This window comes from Cercospora kikuchii (assembly GCF_019650295.1).
Source record: "Cercospora kikuchii DNA, contig_00003, whole genome shotgun sequence".
In the NCBI taxonomy this organism is placed as follows: Eukaryota; Fungi; Ascomycota; class Dothideomycetes; order Mycosphaerellales; family Mycosphaerellaceae; genus Cercospora; species Cercospora kikuchii.
The window spans coordinates 2,643,766-2,669,843 of NW_025408584.1; the positions used below are offsets into that span (position 1 = coordinate 2,643,766).

General features: G+C 53.6%; 7 protein-coding genes across 8 annotated transcripts; 5 read left to right on the top strand and 2 right to left on the bottom strand.

The window, feature by feature from the left end:
- Window positions 1-529: 529 nt before the first annotated feature.
- Window positions 530-4,444, top strand: CKM354_000541200 (uncharacterized protein; the record flags this gene model as incomplete). Of its 2 annotated transcripts, XM_044800685.1 has the most annotated exons (2): window positions 530-2,298; window positions 2,352-2,367. In XM_044800685.1, the coding sequence occupies 2 exons, from the start codon at window positions 530-532 to the stop codon at window positions 2,365-2,367; spliced, it is 1,785 nt and encodes a 594-aa protein (XP_044656620.1). The 2 variants fall into 2 exon arrangements, with proteins under 2 accessions (XP_044656620.1, XP_044656619.1); XM_044800684.1 differs by having other exon boundaries at window positions 530-4,444.
- A 2,406-nt stretch (window positions 4,445-6,850) lies between these two features.
- On the top strand, window positions 6,851-10,492 carry CKM354_000541300 (uncharacterized protein; the record flags this gene model as incomplete). Its single annotated transcript, XM_044800686.1, has 1 exon — window positions 6,851-10,492. One exon carries the CDS (start codon window positions 6,851-6,853, stop codon window positions 10,490-10,492), a length of 3,642 nt encoding a protein of 1,213 aa, XP_044656621.1.
- Window positions 10,493-11,286: 794 nt separating this feature from the next.
- On the bottom strand, window positions 11,287-14,599 carry CKM354_000541400 (ssRNA exonuclease RAT1; the record flags this gene model as incomplete). Its single annotated transcript, XM_044800687.1, has 2 exons — window positions 11,287-13,804; window positions 13,896-14,599. The coding sequence occupies 2 exons, from the start codon at window positions 14,597-14,599 to the stop codon at window positions 11,287-11,289; spliced, it is 3,222 nt and encodes a 1,073-aa protein (XP_044656622.1).
- Window positions 14,600-15,146: 547 nt separating this feature from the next.
- CKM354_000541500 (uncharacterized protein) lies at window positions 15,147-19,086 on the top strand (the record flags this gene model as incomplete). The annotated part of the gene is made up of 2 exons (XM_044800688.1): window positions 15,147-15,509; window positions 15,562-19,086. 2 exons carry the CDS (start codon window positions 15,147-15,149, stop codon window positions 19,084-19,086), a joined length of 3,888 nt encoding a protein of 1,295 aa, XP_044656623.1.
- Window positions 19,087-19,350: 264 nt separating this feature from the next.
- Window positions 19,351-21,148, top strand: CKM354_000541600 (uncharacterized protein; the record flags this gene model as incomplete). The annotated part of the gene is made up of 3 exons (XM_044800689.1): window positions 19,351-19,743; window positions 19,792-21,020; window positions 21,073-21,148. The coding sequence occupies 3 exons, from the start codon at window positions 19,351-19,353 to the stop codon at window positions 21,146-21,148; spliced, it is 1,698 nt and encodes a 565-aa protein (XP_044656624.1).
- A 528-nt stretch (window positions 21,149-21,676) lies between these two features.
- Window positions 21,677-22,942, top strand: CKM354_000541700 (uncharacterized protein; the record flags this gene model as incomplete). Its single annotated transcript, XM_044800690.1, has 3 exons — window positions 21,677-21,932; window positions 21,981-22,716; window positions 22,771-22,942. The coding sequence occupies 3 exons, from the start codon at window positions 21,677-21,679 to the stop codon at window positions 22,940-22,942; spliced, it is 1,164 nt and encodes a 387-aa protein (XP_044656625.1).
- Window positions 22,943-23,337: 395 nt separating this feature from the next.
- Window positions 23,338-25,272, bottom strand: CKM354_000541800 (uncharacterized protein; the record flags this gene model as incomplete). Its single annotated transcript, XM_044800691.1, has 1 exon — window positions 23,338-25,272. One exon carries the CDS (start codon window positions 25,270-25,272, stop codon window positions 23,338-23,340), a length of 1,935 nt encoding a protein of 644 aa, XP_044656626.1.
- Window positions 25,273-26,078: the final 806 nt, after the last annotated feature.

Below are 26,078 nucleotides of genomic sequence, written 5' to 3' on the forward strand. Positions count from 1 at the left end.
GCAATTTTCAAGTTCCTGCACTAAACACGTACTTCCGTTGAATAGCAGCAGTAGACTTTGCTCACTCGAGCATTCACCGTCCGTCCCGATAAGCATGTGATGTTGTCTCGTGTATGTGAAAGAGGGCGAATGGTGAAAGTTCAGCCTTGCACGCGCTGATCCCTGCGCCTCGAGGCATTCACCGTCCGTGCCCGTCCTCAAAGCGCGTTAGTTAGTCGCGACGCAATCACCAACTGCGTCTGCTGCCTTCACCACTTCGACTACTTGACCTGCCACGTCTCGCCGCAGAACACGCTGCACAACCCATGATCCGGCTCTGTAATACGGACAAACGCACACCCATTGCGGTCGCCTGCCGCTGCCGGATGTGACGGTCGCCTGCCACAACTGTTTGCCACGAGGGGCCGCCAGCAGCAGATCCTGCGCCCCGGTACGCAGCAAGTGGTCACTGTGTAACGAACGCACGCACCTTTCAAGCCGCCAAGAAGCGCAAAAGTGCTGTGCCTCTTGCCTTCCGCGGCTCCACAAAATGGACCTCAACGATGAGTACGACGAGCTGCTGGATGATATCGTGTTCAAGGGCGTGCAGATAGACTCGCTCGACCGTGAAGATGCAGAATTTCAACTGAAGCTGCGAGAACTCGAGGACGAGAAAGCCGAGCTTGAGACAAAGAAAGCCCAACTCGAAGCACGCCTCGCCGAAAACTCGCGCCCGCAAAGTCAGCCGAACGGACACACTTCTCAGCATCATCACGACATGAACGCCGACGAACGTGGATTCTGGAACAGCGCGATAGGTGGCCGGCCAGCGAGTACCCACAGCAGTAATGGCAACACATTCGCCAACCCCTTCAGTTCGGATGGCGCAGTTCCTACTGCCACTACCGGTTCTGGTGTGAAGCGTCCGCGGCCGCAGTCATCATACTTGCAAGTTGGCGAGAGCGCATACAAGCGACAGACACCCGATGTGTCGAATGCAGCAACTCCGACGTCGTCCGAAGGCTCCTACGAGTTCGTACCGCGAGATCCTGCGCGCGATCCAGAGCATAATCGCTTGTTCATGCGCGCGCAGCAAGCCGAAGATGCCGCGAGGAAGCGACGAGAAGCTCTGTTGCGCGATGAGGAATTTGCTCGTACTCTGAGCCAACAGAACAATGCGCACGCCTCTTCGTCCAGACCCAACGTTCAGACCACGATTGATTTTGGGGGGAACTACCGGCGACCAGCTCCGCAGCCCACTGCAGACTCATCATCTTCGCAACGACTGAATCAAAATCGTGGATACGGTGCGGCCACACCACATTCGCAGGCTTATGGTCGGCCTCAAGTCAAAGCTGAGCCTCCCACATTCGGAACGCAGCACCAACTGCCGCGGCGCCCTCGACAGTCAAGCGATGTGGTGGATCTAACGGGAGATAGCGACGACGACATACAGGAAATCGATCCTCATGGATACACACCCAACAATAGGCAGCATGCACCACCCAGATCCGGCCCGTTAGTCACAACTTACCAAATGCCTGGCGCATTCCCCAATACCCCTAACAATGGTATGCGCCCGGCTCCGGGGCCTGCTGCGTACGGCAATCCTGCGAATAATCTGCATGATCCAAATATGTGGATGCGACTTCAAAACGCCATGCAAAATCAAGCCCAAGCTTTTCGCAGTCAGCTTCGAGACGTGGGGAATCTGGTGTATGGCGCAAGCAGTTCACATCCCTGGGACCTTGACGATGATGACGACGATGACCTGATCTACACTGGTGTCCGCCAGACTGCTGGTTATGGGAACTACGCTGGAAACGAAGCCCTCTATCAAGACCGGTACGACGCAATGCAGCACAACGATCCAACTAAGACCAAGGAGGAGATCCAGGAGTTGCTTGCCAACATCCGTCCAGATGAAGACATGCCGGCACATCTCCGTGTGCAGACACCAGAAGACCTGACAATCAGACTGCACAAGTACCAAGAAGTCGGTCTGACCTGGCTCAAGAAGCAGGAAGAGGGTCCCCACAAAGGAGGTATTCTCGCTGACGACATGGGCCTTGGCAAGACAATACAAATGCTTTCGCTCATGGTCACTCGTAAGTCGGAGGATTTCAGATGCAGGACGACCTTGATTATCGCCCCCGTCGCTCTGCTGCGACAGTGGAAGCAGGAGATCAAGGACAAGGTCAAAGGCGGTCGCTACGAACTTTCGGTCTTCACTCATCATGGAGGGACCAAGGCGAAGGACTTCGACCAGTTGCGATCATATGACGTTGTCCTCACCACTTATGGCAGCATCGCTTCCGAGTACAAGAAGCTGGAAAAGTTTGCACTTCGGAAGAAAGCAAACCCTGCGGCAGTTCCTGGCTCTACTGAGAAGGTGATATTTCTTGCCGACGAAGCGCAATGGTACCGGGTGATTCTAGACGAAGCTCAATGCATCAAGAACAGAACCACTCAGAGTGCTAAAGGTGCTTGTCGGCTGAAAGCCAAATATCGCTTTTGCGTGACTGGAACGCCAATGATGAACAACGTCGAAGAGTTGTTCTCTCTGATCCATTTTCTCCAAATCAAACCGTACTGCCATTGGGAGAAGTTCAGGCTCGACTTCAATACACCACTGCGCTCAGCACACGAAGCCCAGCGCGGCCGTGCCATGCGACAGCTCCAGATCTTGTGCAAATCGATCATGCTGCGACGCACGAAGAAGAGCAAGTTCGAAGGCGAGCCCATTCTGAACCTGCCCGAACGCAGCACCACCGTGGACAACCCCGTATTCGATGAAGACGAGCAGGCATTCTATAGCGCGCTAGAAACGCAGTCCCAAGTGCAATTCAACAAGTATCTGCGCCGCGGAACTGTCGGTCAATCGTACTCGGCAATTTTGGTGTTGCTCTTGCGGTTGCGGCAGGCATGCTGCCATCCTCATTTGATCAAAGATTTTGGCGTGGCTGCAGCTGCAGACATGACTGAAGATCAGATGCTCGATTTCGCCAAGCAGCTGGATCCTCAAGTCGTGGAGCGGATCAAGGCAACTGGAGGCAACTTTGAATGCCCAGTCTGCTATGATGCGGTCGCCAACCCGGCCATTTTCATCCCTTGTGGCCATGACACTTGCTCCGAATGTTTCTCAAAGATCGCGGACCCGGCGAATGCTATTCAGCAGGGCATCGAAAATGAGAACGGAGGTGCACGCTGCCCGAACTGTCGCGGAAACATCAATGCTAAGCGCCTTACGGATTTTAACAGCTTCAAGAAGGTGCACATGCCTGAGCTGCTCAGCGAGGCAGAGCGTGCCGAGATGAACGCAGCAGATGATGAAGAAGTTGTGTCTGAAGCCGAGGATGACAGCGACGACGATGACGATGACGATGAAGGCGACGATGTTGATGAGAGCTCCAGTGACGAAGAAGAAGAAGGAGACGTCAAAGACAAGACGCTCGGTGGTTTCATTGTCGGAAGCGATGAGGAAGATTCCGATGACGATGATCTTGATAGGAAGTTCAGGTCCAAGAAAGACAAGAAAGGCAAAGCCGTCAAGCGAGAGCCAGTCGACGATGAGCTGGAGGAGGATGACGATGATCTCGATGCACCGTTCAAGCCGAAAGTTGAGGAGGGCGTTGCCGGCCCTGCGACTATGGGCACTGGCATCTTTGCTGGGCACAGATCCAAGGCCAAGAAGTCTAAGAGCAGTAAGGGAAAGGGCAAAGAGGCGAAGAAGAAGAAGAAGGGCGCGAAGGGCAAGGGAAAAGCGAAAGAAAAGAAGAAGAAGACCAAAGGTCCTGTGACTTTGGCAGATCTAAAGAAAGAAGCTGCGAAGAGCACGAAAGCCAAGAAGAAGTACCTCGCGCGCCTTCGCAAGACGTACGTCGGATCGGCCAAGATTGACAAGACAATGGAGATCTTGAAGGAGATCATGGAAGCCAAAGAGGGCGAGAAGGTTCTCATCTTCAGTCAGTGGACATCGCTGCTGGATCTGCTGGAGATTCCCATCGATGGCGAGGGCTATGGCTATCGTCGTTACGATGGCAGCATGACTGCGACCATGCGAGCTGATGCTGTCGATGACTTCAAGGACGATAGCAAGAATGTCCGCGTCATGCTGGTGTCGCTCAAGGCTGGCAATGCTGGACTGAACCTCAACATGGCCAGCCAGGTCATCATCCTCGATCCGTTCTGGAATCCTTACATTGAAGAGCAAGCTATCGATCGGGCCCATCGCATTGGTCAGCTGCGTCCAGTCACAGTCCATCGTGTCCTGATACAAGGCACTGTCGAAGACAGGATCATCGAGCTGCAAGAGAAGAAGCGGACTCTCATCTCTGAGGCACTGGACGAGCAGTCGGCTGCGAACATCGCTCGTCTTGGCGTGCAGGAGCTGGCTTATCTTTTTGGTGTCACTGGCGATCCCACGCAGCAGGTTGACTACCATGCCGCTAATGGCCGCCGGTAAAGGGTGAAGCAAGTCATTGGCATTTTTATTGTCGCGATACAACATGCTTCGCGCTCGTTCTTGCATCGTTCGCAACTTGGTTTCATGCTGTAGATGAGCAGGATCTCAGGGCATGGCAGAAAAGCGCTTTCGCCATCGGCTCTGAGATTGTAGGGGACAGTCGAATATGGCGTTTTTGGGGGACGGGAGGTTATACTATCGAAGTTTTTGATACCCCAACGAATCAGCATGAATAATGTATCTTACGAAAATGAAACGCAGTCTGGTGTGCAAATGTCCCTTTCCTTACGTGTTTCCCATACTGATCCTCATCGTGGTGGTTCTGTTTCAAGATGCTTCGAATTTCAATCTCATTTACGAAGTGACAAGTTCAATACTATTACCAATCTACCTGCCCCTCGACCACCGATACAACTTCACAATCCCCGTACAATCCTGGACCGGTGGAGGCGTCAACGGTGCGTCAAACAACTCCCAACGATCTTTTCCATCCAACGGAACTCTCGCTTCTATACACTGTTTACTATACGTCCTTTCGATCCCACGATTAAAACCTTTGAATCGGCGATACCCCATTCTTTTGCTCCTCCGCGCAGTGTCTTGAGCGAGCGGTTTACCTGCAAATGCTGCGCCGTTTGTGGACTCGCAGAGTGCGATTGTGGTTTTGAGTTCGGAGATGAGTTCTGTTTCGGCGATGGAGGTGAGGGTGGGATTGGGCTCTTCGCGGAGTTTGGAACAGGATTCTATAACGTGGGAACGGAGTCTGGGGGCGTATGTCTCGAGGTTGGGGAAGAGACGCCGGGCGATGTCGATTGCTGGGATGGAGGGTTCGAGGATGTGCAGTGCGAGGGCTGTGGTCTGAATATTGGAGGCTGTGTGTTCGAGACTTCGTGCTTCTGTTTGTGTTCTTCCGGATCTGTCTCTCTTTTCTTGTTGGTGGTGCAGCTTGTGTAGAAAGAAGAGTTCCATGCCTAGTGAGCGGTAAAGAGTTTGTTGGAGATGTGCAAGAGCTTTGGGCTGGAGTGTGTTGCGACTGCGAGATAGTCGATCGCTCCATGTTTCGGCACTTGAATGCCAGCTCTCAACTCCGCGGATTGCTTCTATGTAGGCTCTCCTCTCTGGTATCGCATTCCATGATTTACGTATTCGTTTCTGATGATCTGATCTCTCTTTTGCATTTCTGTGTGTGGTAGTGCTGCGAGAAGCATTAGAATTATATATATCACTGTTTCGCAACGGGAGCATGATCACCTCAATTCCCATCTTAAGTAGGTATCCCAACCGTTCTCAGCAGACCTTCTCTCAGCCATTTGCTTGTTTTGTCTCCTTGAGCAGTGCAGTAGTTGATTTTTTGCGATGGACATGAACGAACAGGGCGGTCATGAATAAAGAAGTGCCTCGTTTCGCCGGATCTGTATGCTAGCACACCGCATTGTCTCGACGTCCTTCCAACAAAGAAATGCAATCATATGGTGCACGGAGGCTGTTCAATGCGATCAGCCATACCACCTTCGCTGCAGTAGTCGTGCTCTCTCTCTGCTGTCCAAGAGTGCAGGCGCGGAGGGGGAGCGGAAATTTATGTAGCCCTCAGTCGATGGGTTCTGATGGAGTGTGCGCAGTCTGGATTATGATCTTTTTCTCATTGAGGGAAATGGTCAGGTGGAACGGCGAGTTCGCGGCGGGTTCGAAGACGAAATGAAGGAGAAGGAACTGTGAGATGTCCGTTGCAGAAGTGTGTGCCCTACCTTGAGCAGCCAGCGGAGCTGTTGAACTATGGTCCTACCGGACTGCCATGACACTGTGAGAGCTTGACGGCCATCGTAGTCAGCAGAGTGGCGACGAATGCGTCCAAAAGACCACGCATAGGATGGAGCAATGGTCGCGATGAGGGCGCCGGCGGGTGTAGTCCGATGTCACTGCCTATCAGCCTGCCCCTGCGTGATTTCATGAGCCTCGACCGCTGACCGCGCCTGGTCATTTCAGTTTGAGCGCCGCTGTGATGGTGAACAGCTGGCAGGCTGACGGTGCCGCCGTCCTCCGCCGCTCCGCGTGCTGCTGGCGCTCGTCGTCCACGGTAGGTCATGGGAAAGGATCCCAGGGTACTGGGTGACCGTATGATGAGCCTCGTAGATGGATAAGGACTTACATTGACGTGGTTCAAGCTAGACCGAATTAGGAGAAGAAGCGCAAAGGGAAAGAGGCGCGAAGTGAGCGCGGTCTGGTTCGTGCCAAGCAAAGCAAGTTTCCGACGCGAGCTCACAGCCTGCCTCTCTCTCTTCTGACCACCATGTTCTCCGCGTAGTTGACCACATCAACGACTGTCGCTGCCATCAGCAGCATGCTCGGAGAAGTACAGTCTGCATCAGCCAGGTCTAAGTGGATCTGGCACTGTGGGAAGTCGCCACCATGAGCAACGAGTCGGGACACAACAAGCGACTGTCGACCAGCAAAGCGGCGGCATTGATTCCACCGAGAGCTCCACCACTGCCAGCTCCGAACCCAAGGCCATTGCAGCGGGCTAGAGATGCAGCATCGCGTCTGCTCGGGTATTCGAGGCCGCCGAGTCCGCAGGGTGCACAGGACGATGACCGCTACTCTCATGGCGGAAGCCAGTTCATGAGATCAGCGCCACTCAGCGCGTCGCAGAATGCAACCACCAGCCACAAGACGGGACTTGAGATCAAGACCATCAGCATCAATGAGAGTGGTAGCCATGCCATCATTGCTGGGAAGGAGATCTTCAAGACAGTCTCGGTTGTCGATGGACGGTGCGCGGAGGACTTAAATCTTAGGTCGAAGATCCGAAGTACACCGAACCAGGCATCCGGACAACCTCGCCAAATCTATTCGATTGACATCGCCGATGTGGCCTGGGCGAAAGGCAATACAGGCCAGTATGTCGCAGCAGCAACGTCCAGCGGCAAGATCATCGTATACGATCTTGGCCATGCTGGATTGCAGGCAGCCCAACTCATCGAGCATAAGCGGCAAGTCCACAATGTTACATTTAGTCCACATCAAGGCAGTCTTCTGCTGTCTGGCAGTCAGGACGGTACCGTGAGGCTGTGGGACGTGCGAGACGTTCGAAACCAGAGACAAGTTGGAGATATACAGAGCAAGCGGAGATTCCAGGGCCAGAGCGACGGCGTGCGAGATGTCAAGTGGAGTCCCACCGAAGGTCTTGACTTTGCCTTTGGTACCGATGCGGGAGAGGTCCAGCGCTGGGATATGAGGAACTTGAAAGCTCCCAAGATCAGGATTCCGGCACATTCTCTTGCTTGTAATGCTGTGGACTGGCATCCCGATGGCAAACACATCGTCACGGCCGGCAGTGACAAGACGATCCGCGTGTTTGATGTCTCCGGAAGTCGTCCTAAGAAGGCGTCGTGGGAGATCAAAGCCGCGCATCCTGTCATGAACATTCGATGGCGCCCTTCGTGCCGCTCGGCGATCGCACAAGATGATGGTGCTGGTCTTTGTACGCAGGTGGTGGCCTGCTACGACCGTGACCACCCCGTCTTGCACGTGTGGGACTTTCGACGCCCTCTTCTCCCCTTCCGAGAGCTGCAGCCGTATCCCTCGGCGCCGACGGACATGCTCTGGCACTCGCAAGATCTGCTGTGGACTGTCGGTCGTGAAGGCACCTTTCTGCAGACGGATATCCAGCACACGTCCAAGGTCATTGACCGATGCAACCTGCAAACACTTGACGTCTCTCCGCTTGGCGAGCTCACTTTTGTCGCCCAGTCGCGAAAGCAACGCCGCGTGCCGAAGCCGAAGCCAGCTCTCCCTACGCCGCAGAAACCAACCAGCTTCGCCACCAGCCCAGAGTCGACTTTTCTGAGCCGCAGCTGGGCAGATGACAGTCTGGACTCCTCGTTCCTCAGTCTCCTACCAGCGAAACGCCAGCCACGAACCAGCAATTCCGGGCGATTTGTCTCCGCCACGCCGACTCCTCGTGCTCAGAAGCATTCGGCAACCATCAAACTCGACGACGTCCTGACCAACCGCAAGTCCTTTCGCCCGCAGCAAGTAGCCTGCCGCGGACAATTGCCCAGTCACAACAACCGCAGGTTCATCGCGTACATGGCCGATCGCTGGGCCATAGAGTTCCGCGCTGCTCCAAACGACCCGACCTTTCTAGCCATCGTGGACAAAGCATTCAAGGATAATGAAGATTGCGCCGCATCGCTGGGACTTCTGAGAGAGGCGCAAACATGGAAAATGGTCAGTCACTGTGTCATCAAGCACTTGACAGATCGAGCCGTACTCAAGGCAAGGAGAGCTTCGCAAAAGCCATCTCCCCAAGTGAACGGCACACAACACACTTCGATTGAAGGCCTAGCTACACGCCTCGCCGCGCAACACTTGAAGTCGCCTGTCCACTCCCCGGCGAGCTTGCGGCCTGCGCAGACAATCGCACAGCACTTGACACAGGCAGAGAGCACATCCAATGTCCCGACTCCACTTGCACGCCCATCCAATGGAGATCGCGAGCCATTGCCAGACATTGAAGCCGGCGAACCCGTCACGCTTCCGCCTTCTCTCACCTCGTCCATGCTCAAACCTCCTCCAGCACCCCCGATACCACTGAGCTCCTCCACGCGCAGACTCACAATGGACAGTCTCGCGGAGATGCAGAAGCACCAAACGTATGAGGAGACGGCTGAACGCAGCGAGATGGTGAAGCGGTGGAGTGCGCAATCGAAGAACGTCCTGAACCTCGACCCAGTAGACAATCAAGGCGTCAGGATCCCACTTGCCAAGCTCGAAAACCACGGAAGTGGTGAGAGCTTCCAGTTCCTGGAGGATTCTGCCGGCTCAAGGGAGGCATCTTTTCCCGCTTCGTTCGAAAGTCACAAGTCGGCCGGTCTGCCCATGGTCTCTGCGCACCCAACTCGCCCCCGGCCTAGGCGCGTCCAGACGACAGAGTCGGAGATTCCGACTGACGACAGAAGAGATTCAGACGTGGAGCAAGCAATCTTCGCCGAGAGTCCAGAGGCGAGCAAAGATCACTGGGACCATGGCCCTGCGCGCTCTGCCGCGCGAGAGCAAAGACCACCAGAGGTGGCGCAGGGCCGGTCGGCAGCCGTCAAGAAGAATCTCGGGTTTGAGCACGGCCTGCGCGGCACTGAATGGAGAGAGCCTGAGCTCAAAATCGCTCGCATAGCAGTGGAGACCATCACAGGCTATGCAAGTGAGGCTCCTCCTGACGGCCTGGCCGACGAAGCGGACATCGACCTGGAGGAGAACGCCATTTGGACAATAGTAGAAATGCTACAACAGCTTATTAATTTCTACAGCAACGAGCAGCCATTTCCCCAGATGGCATCAGTACTCCTCTTGCTCGTCGGCCCCCTCCTGCCTCGCACACATCCGCTGCCAATACCAGAGATTCATCAGACGGTGTCCAGCTACGTGGACCACTTCATCAACAGTTTGGGCTGGAATCCCGAGGAGGTCCCGGCACTCATCCAGCAATGCTTCGAGCAACCAATGAGAGCCGGTCTACAGCCACTACAAGTCGAGTGCATTTTGTCCACATACCATGAGCAACTCCTGCGGTATCAACTCTTCGACGAAGCGGCATTTCTCCGCCAACTGAGCTACCCAGCATACCCGGCCGTATACGAAGATTTCCTCGGAGACAATCGCGTGTATCTCTCTTGCGGTAGCTGCGGAAAGCCAGTTCTGGCGAGCTCAGACACTCTACGATGCCAATCCTGTCGCAAGAAGCAGGAGCCTTGCCCAATTTGCTGGATGAAGGATAGTCCCTTCGAGACACATACCTCGACTCTGCACTCAATGTGTCTTCTGTGCGGCCATAGCGGGCACGCAGCATGTTTGTATGACTGGTATGTTGTGGCGAAAGGCAGAGGATGTCCTACGGCTGGGTGCCCTTGCGATTGTGGTGCAGGAGAACGAGTAGATGAGAAGATGGCTGAAAAGGAGGCTAGAGCCAAGAGCCATGCACGTGTGAAGAGCGATGATTGGAAGGCGAGGGAGAGCAAGGCTGTAGAGGGAGCTCGGGATGAGCTTAAGAAGTGATTGTACTGTACAGATATGAGATGAGCGAATGATACCCCGACTGCGTGACGCGAACATTGATATCTCCACTTCCATTCCATTCGTTTAGCTGCTGAGTGTACCTTTTGCCTGTTGATGGTCTTCTAACGTGCAGCAGAGTGACTTTCCGATCCTACATGCTTCCATCCCCAGTCGTTCCACGCAGCTGCCGAGTACGCGGACTGCTTGCTGGAGATTCCACAACGAACGTCAGAGAGATTTCCCAATCCCGCATGCTTCCGCTTCCATTCGCTTTATCCAGCTGCTGCGTACGGCCTTTGCTTGCTCGAGATCATTCAACGCGTATCAGAGTGACCTCCAATCCTATACGCCTCCATTGCCACTCATTCCATTCAGCTGCTGAGCGCGGCTCTTGTTCGCTGGAGATATTTCAACATGGATTAGAGTGGTTTCAAATTCAAAATGCCTCCATTCGCGTCCGTTTGTTTCAGCTGCTGAGTGCGGCCATTGTTCGCTGGAGACCTTTCCCTTCGTGTTAGAGCGATTGTACTGTGCGTATATGACACGAGGCGATGTAAAGTGACTGTTCGTGCCTCCGCTTCCAGTCGTTTCACTCAGCTGCTGAGTGCGCTTTTCGTGTGCTGGGAACCTATCAATGTGCATTAGAGAGATCCTCAGATTCTGAAATTTGTGCCCGCGGGTTGAGAAACAATTTCGGTGTGGCAAAAGAAGGACTCGTGTTCAATATCGTAAAGCAGTAGTCCCAACCTTTTCTCGTTTCAATACGAAATCATACAATTATTGTACAATGTGCTCTAGTAGCGTCTACCATTGCCTCTGCCACCTCCTTGGTAGCCCTGATAGCCACCTCCAGAATTGTAACCGCCTGATCTGTTGTCGTAGCCGTGACCGCCTCTGCCTCTGTTGTCGTATCCTCCTCTTCCACCTCCATAGCCGCCGCCGCCACCGCCACGTCCGCCTCCGTAACCATTCTGCGCCGGTGGGTAGCCATACTGTGGCTGTGGAGGAGCATAGCCTCGTGGTGGGCCCGCTCCAGGTGGTGGAGCATATCCATGCTGGGCGGCCTGTGCAGCCAGATGTGGTGGCAGATTCTGGAAAGCCGCAGCAGCTTGACTAGCATATGGGTCTGGTGCAGGAGGCCCGTTGCGGCCGTATCCTCCATTGGCGCCATAGCCATTGCCACCTCCATAGCCGCCACCGTTACGGTTGTCGTAGCCTGAGTTGCCATTGTCGCGTGCAGCATAGTTAATGCGGCGACCATCGGATCGATCTCCGTTGTGAGAGAGCTGCACGCCGCCGTGGCTTCGCCCGCTACGCTCAGCCTTTTGGCGTGTCTGTTCGACATCCTGATAGTCTAAAACAGGAGCATTGAACTTGACGCCAGGTAACAGCATAGACTTGTGCACTTGGCCAATGACAGGCATGTGGTAAGAGACTTTGACGCTCTCATCAACATCAAGGCTCGTAAACTGATCTTGACCACCTGGAGGCAGCGGATAGGTTAGCTCTGAGTTAGGAATGTATGATGCGTCTTTCGATGCTTTGCCAGCGAGGCCTTCCGACGTCTTGCTGTTGATTTTGAACTTGTCTTTGTCCGCCTTCTTGCCGTAGAAGTTCGACACAACTTCGTTGTATAGTGGGTGCTTGGTGCTGAAGATGAGCACTTCTTCGCCAAATCCATTGCGTCGCTTCTCGTCTTCGGTGAGAAGAGGATACTTTGTGTGCATAGCTTCGAGCAACTTCTTCTCGTCAATGAAGGGCAAAAGCGCTACACCTTGCCAGGCAAACTTCTTGCCGTTGAGATCGACTTCGAAGTCTTCGGGATAGAACTGCTTGATCGGACTGTCATCGTCGGTCATGAGCGGATGGAACACCGCAGGAAGAGTGTGGTTTGAGGCGGCAGGCATGACTCCCATGAGCTGCTCGTAGGGATGGAAAGGCTTGCCCTTCTCGAAATGGACCACTTGCTTGTCCATGTCCTTGAAGTTGGCTGCGAAGGGCGCGTAGTGATATGGATAGTACCAGGTCCACGATGGACAACCTTGGAAGTAATAGAGCAATACCCAGCAAAGCCCTTCCACGTAGCTGCGCGCCACTTTGTGCCGGAACTCGATATCATCCGGCGAGACATGGAACTTTTGCTCGTAGTAGCGCTCTTCATAGCCATCCTCCCACAGCTTGACTGTATCTTCTGGCATGCCATCTGAGGCATCTTTGTTACCTCCAAGTTGACCAGATGTGCCACGATTGGTAGGGTTTGCGATCTCTGTGTCAGGCGTGTTACGACGAGGAGTTGACGGGTCTGAACTCGCATCATCTGCCGCAGCGTCATCGATCATATCACGAGTACGTTTCCCGAGTTTTGGAGTCAGGTCTTGTCCACCAGTAGTCGAGGCCATCAGCGCCTCAATGTCTGCTCTTTGGTTGTCAGAACCCTTGTTGCTCCCCATCAATTTCTCCTTCAGTGCCGCAGCGGCAGACTTGTTCTCCTGTCCGCTGGCTCCGCCGACAATGTCAGCATGCGTCAGGTTCTTCTGATATCGTGGGTCGTTCATGGTCTGCGCCAGGCTCGGTGCAAAAGTAGGCAGTGCGTTTGGATCAGGCGCCGCTTCTCCACGAATGATGCCACCTCTGGCACCTCTGCGTATGACAGTCTCGTCGAATCCGGTTGGCTCGCCATTATTCGAGTATCGTGGGCGCTTGTTCGATTGTCGTCGCTCACGATCCTCGCGCTGTTTCTGTCGCTGGGCTGCTTTCACTTCGGTCTCGCGACGCCGCTTAAAGATCGCGTTTTCTTGTTTAGCAAGTCCCTCCAGGATGAGCTGCGCCCTGGCCAGGTCCACATGCCCGTCTTTGGTCACGTAACCACCCATTACAGGCAAGTTATCTCGCCAAATGGCGATGAGTGTGTCAATACCGTCCTCACGAATGTCCAGTGATGGCAGATGCGGAAGGAAATCGTTACCAACGAAGAAACACATGAACACCCAGTCGTCCAGTGCGCGTTCGAGGTCGAAGCGAAAGCCTTGATTTGGCACGCTCATCTCAATGGCCAGATACTCGCGCAGGATTCCCACGTGCAGCCAGATGAAAGGCTTGAGGGGCTTCTCGACTTTCTCTTCTGCGGATCTGTCGTTCTTGGCCGTCAGACCCTGGCAGTTAGCCGCAATGTGGCCTGGCTGATTGCATTTCCTGCAGTGACCCGGCTTCGTGTCGTTCGCGAAGACATCCTCGCGCAAGATGCGGAAATGCGGTTCGTGGGTAGCAAGACCCAACATGATCAGATCAGCATCGAGACCATACATGACGTGCCTGCACATGTTAGCATCCGTTGAGCCAAACTGCGTACATTGACCACACTGGCAAAAAGCCGAGTAGCGAAGGGATCTGTCTGATGACTTACCTGGTGTTGGGGTCGTGCTCGGGCGAGCTGCGCTGCGATCTCACAAAGTTCATTATCTTATGCTCACCTTCACCGGGAACAGTGGCATCGGAGATGATGACTTTGAGCTTCTCCCACGCGGGATCCGTGCTCAACTTGTAGCTGATCCAATAACGCAGTGACTGGGCGAGCAAGTCCATGAAAGGTGTTCCGGGAGTGATGGAGTTGGAGTCCCACGTCTTCTTGGGCTTGTCAGCGCCCTCACCATCAGCACTGCGCTCGCCATTGGCGACCATGCGCGCGTGGAACTCTGCAGCCTCAGCGTCTTTTTCAGCGGCTTCTTGCGCGCTTCGAAAACGTCTGCTACGCTGCTGGTTCATTTTGGCACGAGGCGCGACACCATCGACAGCAATCATCAGAAGCTTACGTGGGCGGACCATGTTGACTACGCGCTCAGTGTACTCAAAGATGGCAATCATCATCTCTTCCTCGTTGGCCGGTGGCGGCCGGTCCTCCGGGTGCGAACACGGATGTACGATACCATTCATGTCGAGATACAAGTTGTCCATTTCCTCGCCATTGGGGTTGGGGCCCCGCGCATCTATGGGAATAACCGTCTCGGAGCCATCTGCATTTTGCACCTTTTGGGCGTGCTCCTCGACCACAGGCGAGATGATCTTCGGATACTTTTTGCTGAGCCAGCGAAACAAGGCCGGCACACCCATGACGGGCTACTGTCTGATCCGATGCACGTGGCGATGAAGAGAGGCTACGCGACAGAGAGAGGTGTCTGGGGTGGAAAAGGATGGAGAGTCGACGTCGCGTGCGCGGGTTGCTGCCTTTGATGGTCCTCAGCGTGGCGCGCTTCGTCCGTCCGAGTCCAGTGGAGTCGCGTCGTGTCGGTCACAGCGACGCGATAAATAATGGTGATGCCAGGCAGAAGCGTTGATGATGCTGCCGGCGGGCGTGTGGTTGAAGAAAGGGAAAGGAAAAGGGAGCCGCGCGAGAAAGTGTTTCGGCGGAGACTGCAAAGTCCGAATCGATGGAGCGGCAGCTCCCGGAAGCTTGTCCACAAAATCCCTGAGTCCCTGAGCGTTGCGCAGTTGAGGACAACAATGCGCGAAAGTACTGGACGTTCAATAAATTAGCAGTTCTCGACTGAGCGTTAGCACAGCTTTGGACTCATTCACAGTTTCGAAGATTCCTACACGCACTGGCAATCAGGAATGAGATAACAGCGAGACTGCCTCCGGGCAGCAGTTACCACCCATCATGCTCAAAACACCACCGATGCAGACGGCTACGGCCACCATCGACACGCTGTGTGGTCGCCTGCAGTCTGCGACACTGTTGGAAGACCGTCGAGCTGCGATCCTGGGTCTGAGGAGTTTCGCCAAACAGTTCCCAGCTTCAGTCGCCAGCGGCTCACTCCGAGAACTCATATCGACCTTGAAACGGGATGGACTTGGGGACGACAGCTCGAGGAAGAGCCAGGATGGCGAACAGGCGGAGGGTGGAGATGTGGACACGATTCGTCTCGTCATGGAAACACTGCTCATGCTGTTCAGTCCCGATAGCAACTCGCCCGAGGCCGGCGACGAAATAGCACTCTTCTTAGCTGACGAGTTCTCCATGGTAGGTCGATCGAATGGCATCCGGTGTAGAACGATAGCTAAGGTAGGTACAGCGACAAGACAATCTCTCCATTCTCCTACATCTCCTAGACCCTACGAGCCCGTACGCAGACTACTATTCGCGACTCTATGCAGTACAGATTCTGTCAGCAATATGCGCTGCGCGCCCCGATCGGTTGCAGGAGTGCATATTGGCAGCACCACTGGGTGTTTCACGATTAGTCGGCATCTTGGACGACGGAAGAGACGCGGTTCGCAATGCAGGCCTGCTTCTGCTAGTAGACTTGACCAGCGGAGCGAATGAGGAGCTGCGAAAGATCGTTGCCTTTGAAGATGTCTTCAGCAAGACTTTCGCCTTGATACAGCTCGAAGGTGGCCTTGCTGAAGCTGGAATCACAGCACAAGACTGCCTGAGTCTGCTTGCAAACCTCATACGTGGGTCATCAACGAACCAGACCATGTTTCGAGAATCTGGCTGTGTGGCTCAGCTCGTCCAATTACTCCAGCAGGCATTTCCTACTGCAGATGAGCTGCCATTCAATGCCCAGGCACGGGAGAAGGCAGCGTGGGGACTACTCATGCTCCTGAGGCTATTTCTCGTACCCGGTGAAGCCAGCACACCCCAGAATCAAACTGCTTTCTTCCGAGCGGGCATTGCTCAAGTCTTGATTGATCTTGGCTACACGCTGGCGATCCCTGTGCCAGTCCGCTCGTCGGCACTGCGGGCGGCGGCGGCATTGATCGAATCCAATGCGCCTCTACAAGAACAGTTTGCTGCACTTACGGTTGTTACGCCTGAGGACGCCGACCACAACGCCGCTGAAGAGCAGAAGCAGGGTCAAACGAACGGCACAACGCCAAATGCGCGAGGCAAGAAGAGCGCGAGAGCAAGTCTGGAGAAGCGGCGAAGTTACATCATTGAAGCGCTCCTGAGTACCTCACTGGATGATCGCGACGCGGAAGCAGCTTTGCGTGCAGCGGCTTGTGGTCTCATTCAGGCGTATCTCAGCGGCCATGATCGGGTCAAGGCACATTTTCTGCAGCGCGCCATCAACGGTCATGCTGAGGGCGAAACTACTGCCAACGTGCTCCACACATTGCTACACCCTCCAGAGGGTGACGAAACCGCCGTGGTGCATGCATCTTGGATAGTTCAGGGACTGATTGGCGAGGAGCTGAACGCCAAGACCATGTTCATCTCTGTCTCCGAAGGGAACGAAGAGGAGGGCGAGGATATGATAAGTATTGTGCAGGCCCTTGGATCGCATTTACACGCTGCGCTTCAAACTCCCATCGACACAAAGACGGTCGCAGCATTTGCAAGCTTGTTGTCTACGTTATTGTGGGACTTTGCACCAGGCGTGGATGATTTGCTCGCCGAGGGCTCGAGCCTTCTTCAAGGCCTTGTTGCAGTGGTCAAGACACCTGACGACCCCATCATTGCCGGTCTCGCTGCGATGCTTCTCGGCATTGTATATGAGTTCAGTACTAAGGACTCGCCCATTCCACGTCGTACGCTGGCACCTTTGGTGCAACAAAAGCTCGGCAGGACGAAATATCTGGACGCACTTCTCCAACTTCGGCGAGTGCCAGCCATCAGAGATTTCGATCTAGACCAAGAAACAGATGAGGGCGGTGATGGGATGCTCAGTCACGTCTTCGTCGACCTTTTCACCGTTGAGTATACCCGTCTGCGTAGGGCGATCGACAAAGACCCAGGCGTCGAGGTATTACCAGCATCAGCAGCAGAGGCCGGTGTGGATCGCGACGTTCTTGATGAGCTGCGAAAACAGGCTCAGGCAGCCAAAGACGCGCTGGCCGTCGCACAGCAAGAGGCGCTCGATGCCACGGAGAAAGCGGAACAGGATCATATGACTATCAGTAAAGAATTGCAGACTGCGTCATCAGAGATCGAGCGCCTTCGAAAGATCAATCAGGCTATGCAACAAGGTCATGAAAGCGAACTCGAGAAGATTACAAAGCAGCACGAGCAGGACAAGAACACAATCCAGACTCGGCATCAGCACGCCCTGAACAACGCAAAGCAGGAGTCAGACAGGATCCTCCAGGCTAGTCTACGTGAGAGAGAAGCAGCCTCTGCACAAAAGATTCAGGAGCTCGAGAGGCGAATCGCAGAGCTTGGCAATGAACACCGAAAGGAAGCGAGCGGACACGCGAGCGCGAAGCAGCAATTGGAGTCCACAACTGGCAAACTGAATGAGCTCATCAAGCGGGAACGTGATCTTTCTCGCGAGCTCGACGGCCTCAAGCAACAACAAGTAGCGTCGGAGAACAAGCTAAGAGTCGCACAAGAGCAAATCAAATTGACCGAAGGAAAGCTCACGGAAGCCAGAAAGGCCCTTGAAACAAGCGACGAAGAACTGAGTAAATACAAAGCAGAAGCAGAAGAGCTCAAGGCTGATCTGGTCGCACGCGATGAGGAGCTCAAAACCGAACGTTCCGGATTCGCAGAACTGGAGAAGGAGCTCGACGAGGCTAAGCAGGCAGCCAGCACCATATCTGAGGCCCGTAGGTCTGAAGTGGATGCCGCCAACACCGCTGCGGATGAGGCTAAAGCAGATGCTGCGAAGGCACAGAGCGAGCTTGAGACACTCAAGCAACAGTTGTCGGAAACAAAACAGAAGCTCACAGATTCGGAAACGAAATCAGTTGCGGCCGAAGAGAAGGTCACTGCATTGGAGAAAAAGCTCAAGGATGCTGAGACCAACCAGAAGAAGGCAACAGCATCTGGTAAGGACTCCGACAAGAAGATTGCCGATGCTGAAAAGAAAGCGGACGATGCTGAGGCGAAAGTCAAAACAACTGAAGACAAACTCAAAGAGGCGATACAGAAAGCTGTGACAGCCGAGAAGAAAGCCAAAGAGGCTGTAGAGAAGGCCGCAACTGCTGAGAAGAAAGCCGCTGAAGGTTCAAAGGGCGCGAACAACAAGGCCAATGCGGGCAGTACGAGCAAAGCGGACAAGGACAAAATTGCCAAACTTGAGAAAGATCTTGCAGAGGCAAAGAAGGTCGCCGAACATGCGAAAAGCGCATCTGGCAAGGCTGACAAGGCCGAGTCTGAGAAGCTCAAGAAACTCGAAAAGGAACTCGAGGAAGCTCAGGAGAGCGCGAAGGCCGCTCAGGCCGATCTCGAGAAGGCGAAGGCCGACTCTGAAGACGCAGAGAAGCTTCGAAAAGAACTTGAACAAGCGCGTGAAGCAGACAAAGATGCCAAAGCAGAGCTTGACAAACTTCGCAATATCGAGGTTGAGCACTCTAAGGCCAAGGAAGAGCTTTCAGCTGCAAAGGACGGGGAGACGAAGGCACAAGCTGAGCTCGCGAAAATCAAGGCCACTATCGCCGAAAGCGAGAAGACTCAGGCGGCACTCAAGGCAGCTCAAGAGAGCGAGAAGAATGCGAAAGAGGAGCTTGAAAGTATGCTGCTGGTCATGGGCGATATAGAAGCCAAGAGAGATGAGTACAAGGAGAAGATAAAATCCTTGGGTGGCGAGGTGACGGATGAAGAGAGCGATGAGGATGATGATGAAGACGAGGACGAGGACGACGATGTAGACTAGGTACGTGCGTACGTGAATGTTCCGATAGAACAGCTGCATGCTGCACATCGTGCCTTCCAGCATACACCATCATCTAGCTTGTTAAACAAATATTCATTGGATGTGCATCGAAGATTCGAGGGCCACTGCCTGTCAACATCCAATTACAGCGCTCGAGAAGACCCACTCAAAGCTTATCTTGTCTCCTGCATCTTCGCTTGGCTAAACGCGTCTTGTGAACTCTGGTCGTATCCATCGACAACTTACCCTTAAGCATCAGTAAAGATGCTATCGCGCACGCTGAGGGCTGGCCAGCGGCAAGCGCCCTTAGCACACCGGACGACGCGATTCTCTCGGCGCTTCAACGGCAATGCACAGCAAGGAGGTCACACGACGTACTTTCAGCAACCCGTTCAGCCGCCTCGAAAATGGCCACGCCGACTCGGACTCGCATTCTGGAGCGCAGGATGTTTTCTTGCTGGAACGTACTCGTGGGCGCGACTTTCAATGGGGTCTTTGGATGATCTGGCCGGGATGATCGGCGATGCTGGCGAAGTTATGGAAGACGTCGTAGCTATCGCTGCATTGGAAGCCATTGCTCGAGAAACGCCCCCGATTTCTTTGGAGGAAGCCGATGAGTTGCTCAAATCTCGATCAAGCTTCTCCGTTACTGCAAAGGTGCGCTTCCACTGCATTGATTGCTGTGCCACACTGACATGATTGAAGGCAGTGGCGCATACGTGCCAATCGCCGGCAAATATGCCATGCGAAGACACTGGATCTTCAGGCGCTTTCACTTTGTTTAACGACAAGATGAGAGACTGGAATGAGTGGGCCATCTTTGACGGGCACGCGGGCCCGCGAACGGCGCAAGTGCTCAAGCAGGTACTTCCGTCTATTGTTGGTGAGCGATTGTGGGATGCCAATTGCATGACGAGGCCATACGTCCCGAACGATCCTGTTATCACTAGCACTATCAAAAAAGCCTTTCTGGAGCTCGACAAGGAGATCATGGACGAAGCTGGCAAGCTCATCCAAACTGGCGGGCCGCTGGCGCAAGTTGTGGCAGTAGGTGCAGCTGCTTTCTCAGGATCCTGCGCATTGCTCGCGTTATATGACCCAGCTCGATCGGTACTTCGTGTGGCGAACGTGGGTGATTCTCGAGCAGTGTTCGGCCGGTGGGATGGTACCAAATATATTGTGCAGCCAATGTCTGTCGATCAGACGGGATTCAATCAGGATGAAGTCGCTCGCCTGAAACGGGAGCATCCCGGCGAGGAGAATATTGTCGATCCCAACTCAGGGCGGGTACACGGTATCGCGATCTCTCGAGCTTTTGGCGATGCGAGATGGAAGTGGCCAAACAGCTTGACGAAGTTGGCCCACGACAAGTACTGGGGTCCATCTCCGCGTCCCAATGGCATGATCAAAACGCCACCCTACCTCACAGCCGAGCCTGAAATCATGGAGACGAAGGTACGAACTGACGGCGAGCACCCAGACTTCCTCATCATGGCTAGCGATGGCCTGTGGGATCAGATGTCATCTGAGGACGCTGTGACCTGCGTACAGATGTGGCTGGAAAAGAACAGGCCATCAGCGTTCCTCGAGCAGCGGGACGAAGAGGTCACCTCGTGGAAGGACTTTCTACGCAAGCAACCCGTTCCAACTCGAGCGCCCAGCTTTACTAGTGCTGAGGATCTGGCTAACGACGAGGACACCTACTTCGATGAGAACGAAGGTTGCTTAAAATGGCGCGTTTCCCCAAAGCATTTTGTCAACGAGGACGAGAATTGCGGTATTCATTTGGTCAAGAATGCATTGGGCGGGAAACGGAGAGATCTTTTTACGGGCGTTATGAGTGTTCAGACACCACTCGCACGATATGTGCGGGACGACATTACTGTGCATGTTATTTTCTTTGGTCAGGATACGGAGCCTATACTCCAGAAAAAGTAAGTCGAGGCATCACAACTGTTGACTTATAGCTGCTGATTAAAACGACAGCCCCATGCCTGCGAGCGGACTACGCGCGAGTGCTAGTGCTAGTGCTAGTGCCAGTGCTGGCATGTCCACAAGATAGAGCGTTGGATACGGCTGGTGGCGGCTCTGTTGACATATTGTGACAAGATTCTGCTGCAATTGCCGAGTTCTTGAGCCAGTCAGTTCATACAAACCAGATTGCAGCTGTGATCGGCTGACGCTTACCAGATTCCTGCCATGAGCTGGTTTGCAGCTCTCTTGGGCAGAAGCACTTGGAAATACGCTGCCAAAACCCGAAAGAGCGAACGGCATCGAATTCTCTCAAGTCTTGTAGTAGTATTGCCGGGACCACAGTTGGCGGATGTGGAGGGACTACCCTTTGAACTTGGCAGGCACGGCAAGTCGAAAGATTTCCCCTCATTCGAATATATCGACCCCTGCTGTGCGTGGGCGCAGGTCCCGATATATGGGGATAGCGACTGCTGATTGGTGGAACTATCCAGGCTTGGGGCTAGATCTTGCTGACTTCACAGGCACGTCGGCTCGGTCTTTTGTGTAACGAAGCGAGGTCGAATATTAAAGTGATAGCCTACGCTTGAAATAATGAATGGTGACATTGTCGATCACGATGAGAACCCCAAGTTTACTGCTCGCCCTCTTGTCGGCCACGTCGATTGCATCGGCAGTATCACCAAAACGGCCGTACTTTTACAAAGGCCATGATCTGTCATCACTGAAGATTTTGGAAGAAGGTGGTGCTGTGTACAAGGATACTGCTCGTGGAAATGCAACCAGACCAGCGGAGGACATTCTTGGAGATGGCGGCATGAACACCGTTCGTTTGCGATTCTGGGTAGACCCGACAGTGCCATACGATGGAGGATGTACGAATCTCGTCCGCAGCAAATGGACTTAATACTGATTTGTCCCAGACTACCAATCCTACGATCTCGAATACGTCTTATCAATCGCCAAGCGTTTCCACCGGAAAGGTTACAAAATCTACCTCGACTACCATTTCTCCGACTACTGGGCAGATCCTCAGAAGCAATGGCAGCCCGTCGCTTGGCCAACCACTCTCAAGCCTCTCGCAAAAACACTTCGCGGCTACGTCTCTGAGAGCCTTCAGGCTTTCCACAAAGCTGGCGTCGATTTGGCATTGGTCAGCCTTGGCAATGAAATCCGCAATGGTATGGTCTGGCCTCTCGGCAGAGTGAGTGTGACTGTCGAGCCTGAATCCGCTCGTATCGCCAATTTCACGGGACTTGCGACACTTTACAAAGCTGCGCGAAATGGTGTCGATGATGCTGTCAAGGCTGGATTGCGGAAGCCACAGGTCATGATCCATATCGACAATGGCTATGATCTTTCGTTGCAGCAACGATGGTTCGGTGCTCTTGTTGGTACCGGCATTGTCAAGACTTCGGATTGGGATCTATTTGGGTTCAGTATTTATCCTTTCTACGGCACGTCCGCCACTTTGGCGAACTTGAGGACAACTGTGAATTGGGTTGCCAATAAGTATAAGAAGCCCATCCAAGTCGTGGAAACGGACTGGCCAGCAATTTGTACAGGAGAAGGCGTACCGACGCTCAGCGAGCCTAGCATTCCCGCCAGCGTCGATGGACAGCTCGAGTGGGTTGGAAAGGTCATTGATGTCGTCAAGGAGTAAGTGTTCCCATCCTACATTGTGAGAGTGCGATGTATGCTAACATGAAGCAGGATACCGAGAGGTCTAGGGCAAGGTATCCACTACTGGGAGCCTACATGGTTGAACAATACTGGTCTTGGCAGTGCCTGTCAGGATGCCATATTGTTCGACGCTGACTGGAGCACGTTCCCGAACGTGACTGCGTATAGCAGAGAGAGCGTGAATATGTTCAAAGGAGTTTAGAGATGCGCCAAATACGAATGTTGCAGATGATATTCGTGATCGCACTCTTGCTTAGCTAGACGCAGTGAGCGACATGCAAACTCACAAGAATAGAAATAGTACAATTGCGTCTCTCCAGCGATTCAAATTTGACATAATATTATCACGTACTGCATCTCTCATTGACATAGGAGCTTTCAAGCGGCAGCAAACTCAGCGCTGTGTTGGCAACAACCTTCTGAGTTACTCGCCATTCCTCTACAATGCAAAGACTTGATCACTCAATAGATTGGGTTTGTGTACGTTCACGACTGCGATGCGTGTATGAAAGCAAGAATATCTAGATCCAGTCCAGTAAATCTACCCTGTGCGCCACATGTATGCGTCTCGACTTTCTTCTGCCTTGGAAAAGCCCTCTACTTTCGCGCAGTCTTTCGACCCTTTCCCTTGTCAGGTTTTGGTCTCGGCTTGTTCTGCGAGGGCATCGAACCAGAGCTCGCAGTCTGCGAAGTCGATGTCTCGGCTGCTGCGTGAATTTCGGCGCCCTCTGCATTCCGCGATGATTTCTCTACCTTCTGTCGTTTGTTTGGGTTTAGTCGGTCGATGATCTCCGCAAACTTCGAGATAGCGCTCTTGCCGAGGCGCAGGATGACAGGTTTAGAAGTGGGCAGACTGCCACTGCTTGACTCATGCATGAAGTTGTCGCCATCGAACAGAGGATTGCTGGTCGAGTTCGCGTCAGATGACTCGGCTGGGCCACCTTGCGAGACGATGCCATCATTAGGGGGAACGTCTAGATGTTGAGACGCTTTTGACTTCAAAGGCTGAAGAGCATTTGGGGTCTTTCGTCGTGGTCCCTTTAGCGTAAGTCGCACTGGCTGTGCAAAGCTCTCTGCTGGTCGGCGTCGCTTGCGTTTCTCATCTTTCATTTCCGCATTTTGGCCGGGTTCAGGGGTTGATGAAAGCCCCATAGTGTTCTCTGATCCATGCTTCTGGATTCCTTCAGCAGGATGGAGATCAGTTGGCTGAGTGAGCACATTCGTGGGCGGAACCAGTTCCTTTGCATCCGCCACGGCGTTCTCCTGGGCCTTTCTCGCACGCAGCTGGCTGATTGCCTCCTTGCAGGCGACGCTGACCTTGGTTTCACGTCTGATCTCCGAGTACGATTCTGCAAAAGTGAGACCAAAGCCGAAGATGTCCTCGGACTTGGTAGGCCGCATCTGAGACCTCCTCTTGAGAGCGATTGTGACCTTGTCACGAGATCCGGCCTTGGTCTCGATGGTAGTGATAGTGCGTGTCCATCTAAATGGGTCCATTTGTTGCTCGATCGGATCTTCAGCTAGCCAGTCATTGTTGTCATCGGAAAGCAGCTTGAAAACTTCTTTGAGTGCTCGCTTCGTGTACCGATTCTGCTCGCCAACCAGTGGCTCATCTTCTTCGGTGCAGGGGACAACGGTGTTGCCGCAAATAGTCAGAACGCGGTCACTCAGAAGGCGCTGGACTTTGTGTTTCAGTAGATCAATACCTTGCGCAGGCGACATTTCGGTCTTGGACTTGCTCACGAACGCCCTTGACACGGCATTCTTGTCTCGACTGACTTGTTCAGCGAAGATCTGCAACACAGCAGCCTTCTCCTCGCGGCTGGAAAGCGGATAGTTGATGCCATTGGTGACAAAACATGCGCCGAAATGTGTCATACCTTCAATTGCAGAGAGACTTAGATCCAGCTCTGGCAGTGGTCGCTCTTTTGAATTGCTTCGGTTGGCCTCGCCTTGCATGGTCTCGGCCTGCATATCCTCGAAGTCGGCCTCGGTGAACAAGTAGTAACCTTTGTTGACGCTTTTGTCACCAATACTGAAGTTTTCGTGCGGCAGCATGTACTTGGCCGCATGCTCCTGAGGCAGTATACTGCGTGCCTCAGACTGTCCGAGTTCCACGAGATCGCTTCTGCTAAAGTGCTCCTGGCTGCGGTCGATGAGTCCTGAGGGTGAGCAGCGTCGTGGCAATGTTGCGAAGTTGTTCGCGTGGTATTTCTTGTTGATATAGTCGCTCCTGGGTAGAGCTTCGTCCTCGAAATATTCTGGTTCTTCGAAGTACTTAGGCTTGGGGAACAGTTCGCCAATTGACTTGCGGGCATCTTCGGCACTTCTTGGGTGCTTTATCGGTGCTGTATCCGCAGTGCTATGAGTCTGTGGCTGAAGTGACAACGATGACAAGTTCGATGACAGAGACTTGCCATCTTGGGTAGCCGACAAGACCACAGCAGATATGCCAGGGAAAGGCAGGTCGGACATTTCGTGGTTCGCCGTATCGGTTCCACGGGAGCTTTGCAAGTTGGAGTTGTATGGCATGTTGTAGTGATTTTCGAATGCTTGATGCGCCTGGGGAAGTTTGTATTGCTGTAGTGTGACGCGAATCGTTCTGCGAGGATTTTCGAGGTTGCAGAGGTGTTATGACAAGTTTGAAGCTCGCAAAGGTCTGCTTTTCATGTTTGGACGCAGTTCGTGACAGTCACGCGCGCGCGTGAAAAGCCCAGCAGAAAGTCACGCCCGCATAATCCTTGTCTCTGCCGATGGTTCACCATAATATGCTGCTAGCAGATCTTACAGGCAACCAGCACAATGACATTCTTGGAGGCCATCGAATCCGAAGTAATAGTATCGAGAAGTAGTGGCGAGTCACTCGAAGACTGGTCCGAGGGTTGTATATCGAATCCATAACTGGAGGTATTGTCAGAGTCCTCAGGTACCGATGAGGCGCAGAAGATGATGTGTATATGTTCGAAAGATTGGTTATATGCAGTGATAGCTGGGCGTGATACATTGAGCACAATTGCCACGACGCAGCCGTAGAGAGCCTTCAGATTCGAGCAGAGGTAACTGTCAAGTCAGCTCGAGGGACAGCAGAACAAAGCTTCTGTTCCCCAATGATCCCGCCTATACCAGAACCATTGCAAATTTGCGCATCGGCAGCTTCGACATCATGGCTTCAGAAAGACGGTCGTGAAATTTTCGGTGTGTTGAAGGCCTTTTCGCTCAGGCTTGATGTTCTGCGGCTGTTTGTGGGCGGCGTCCAGGCTCTCAGCGACTAGCAGGACTGGTAATGTGAACACGGGCATTGTGCGATTTATCGGGGACAAGGTGCTTTGCGTTTCTTC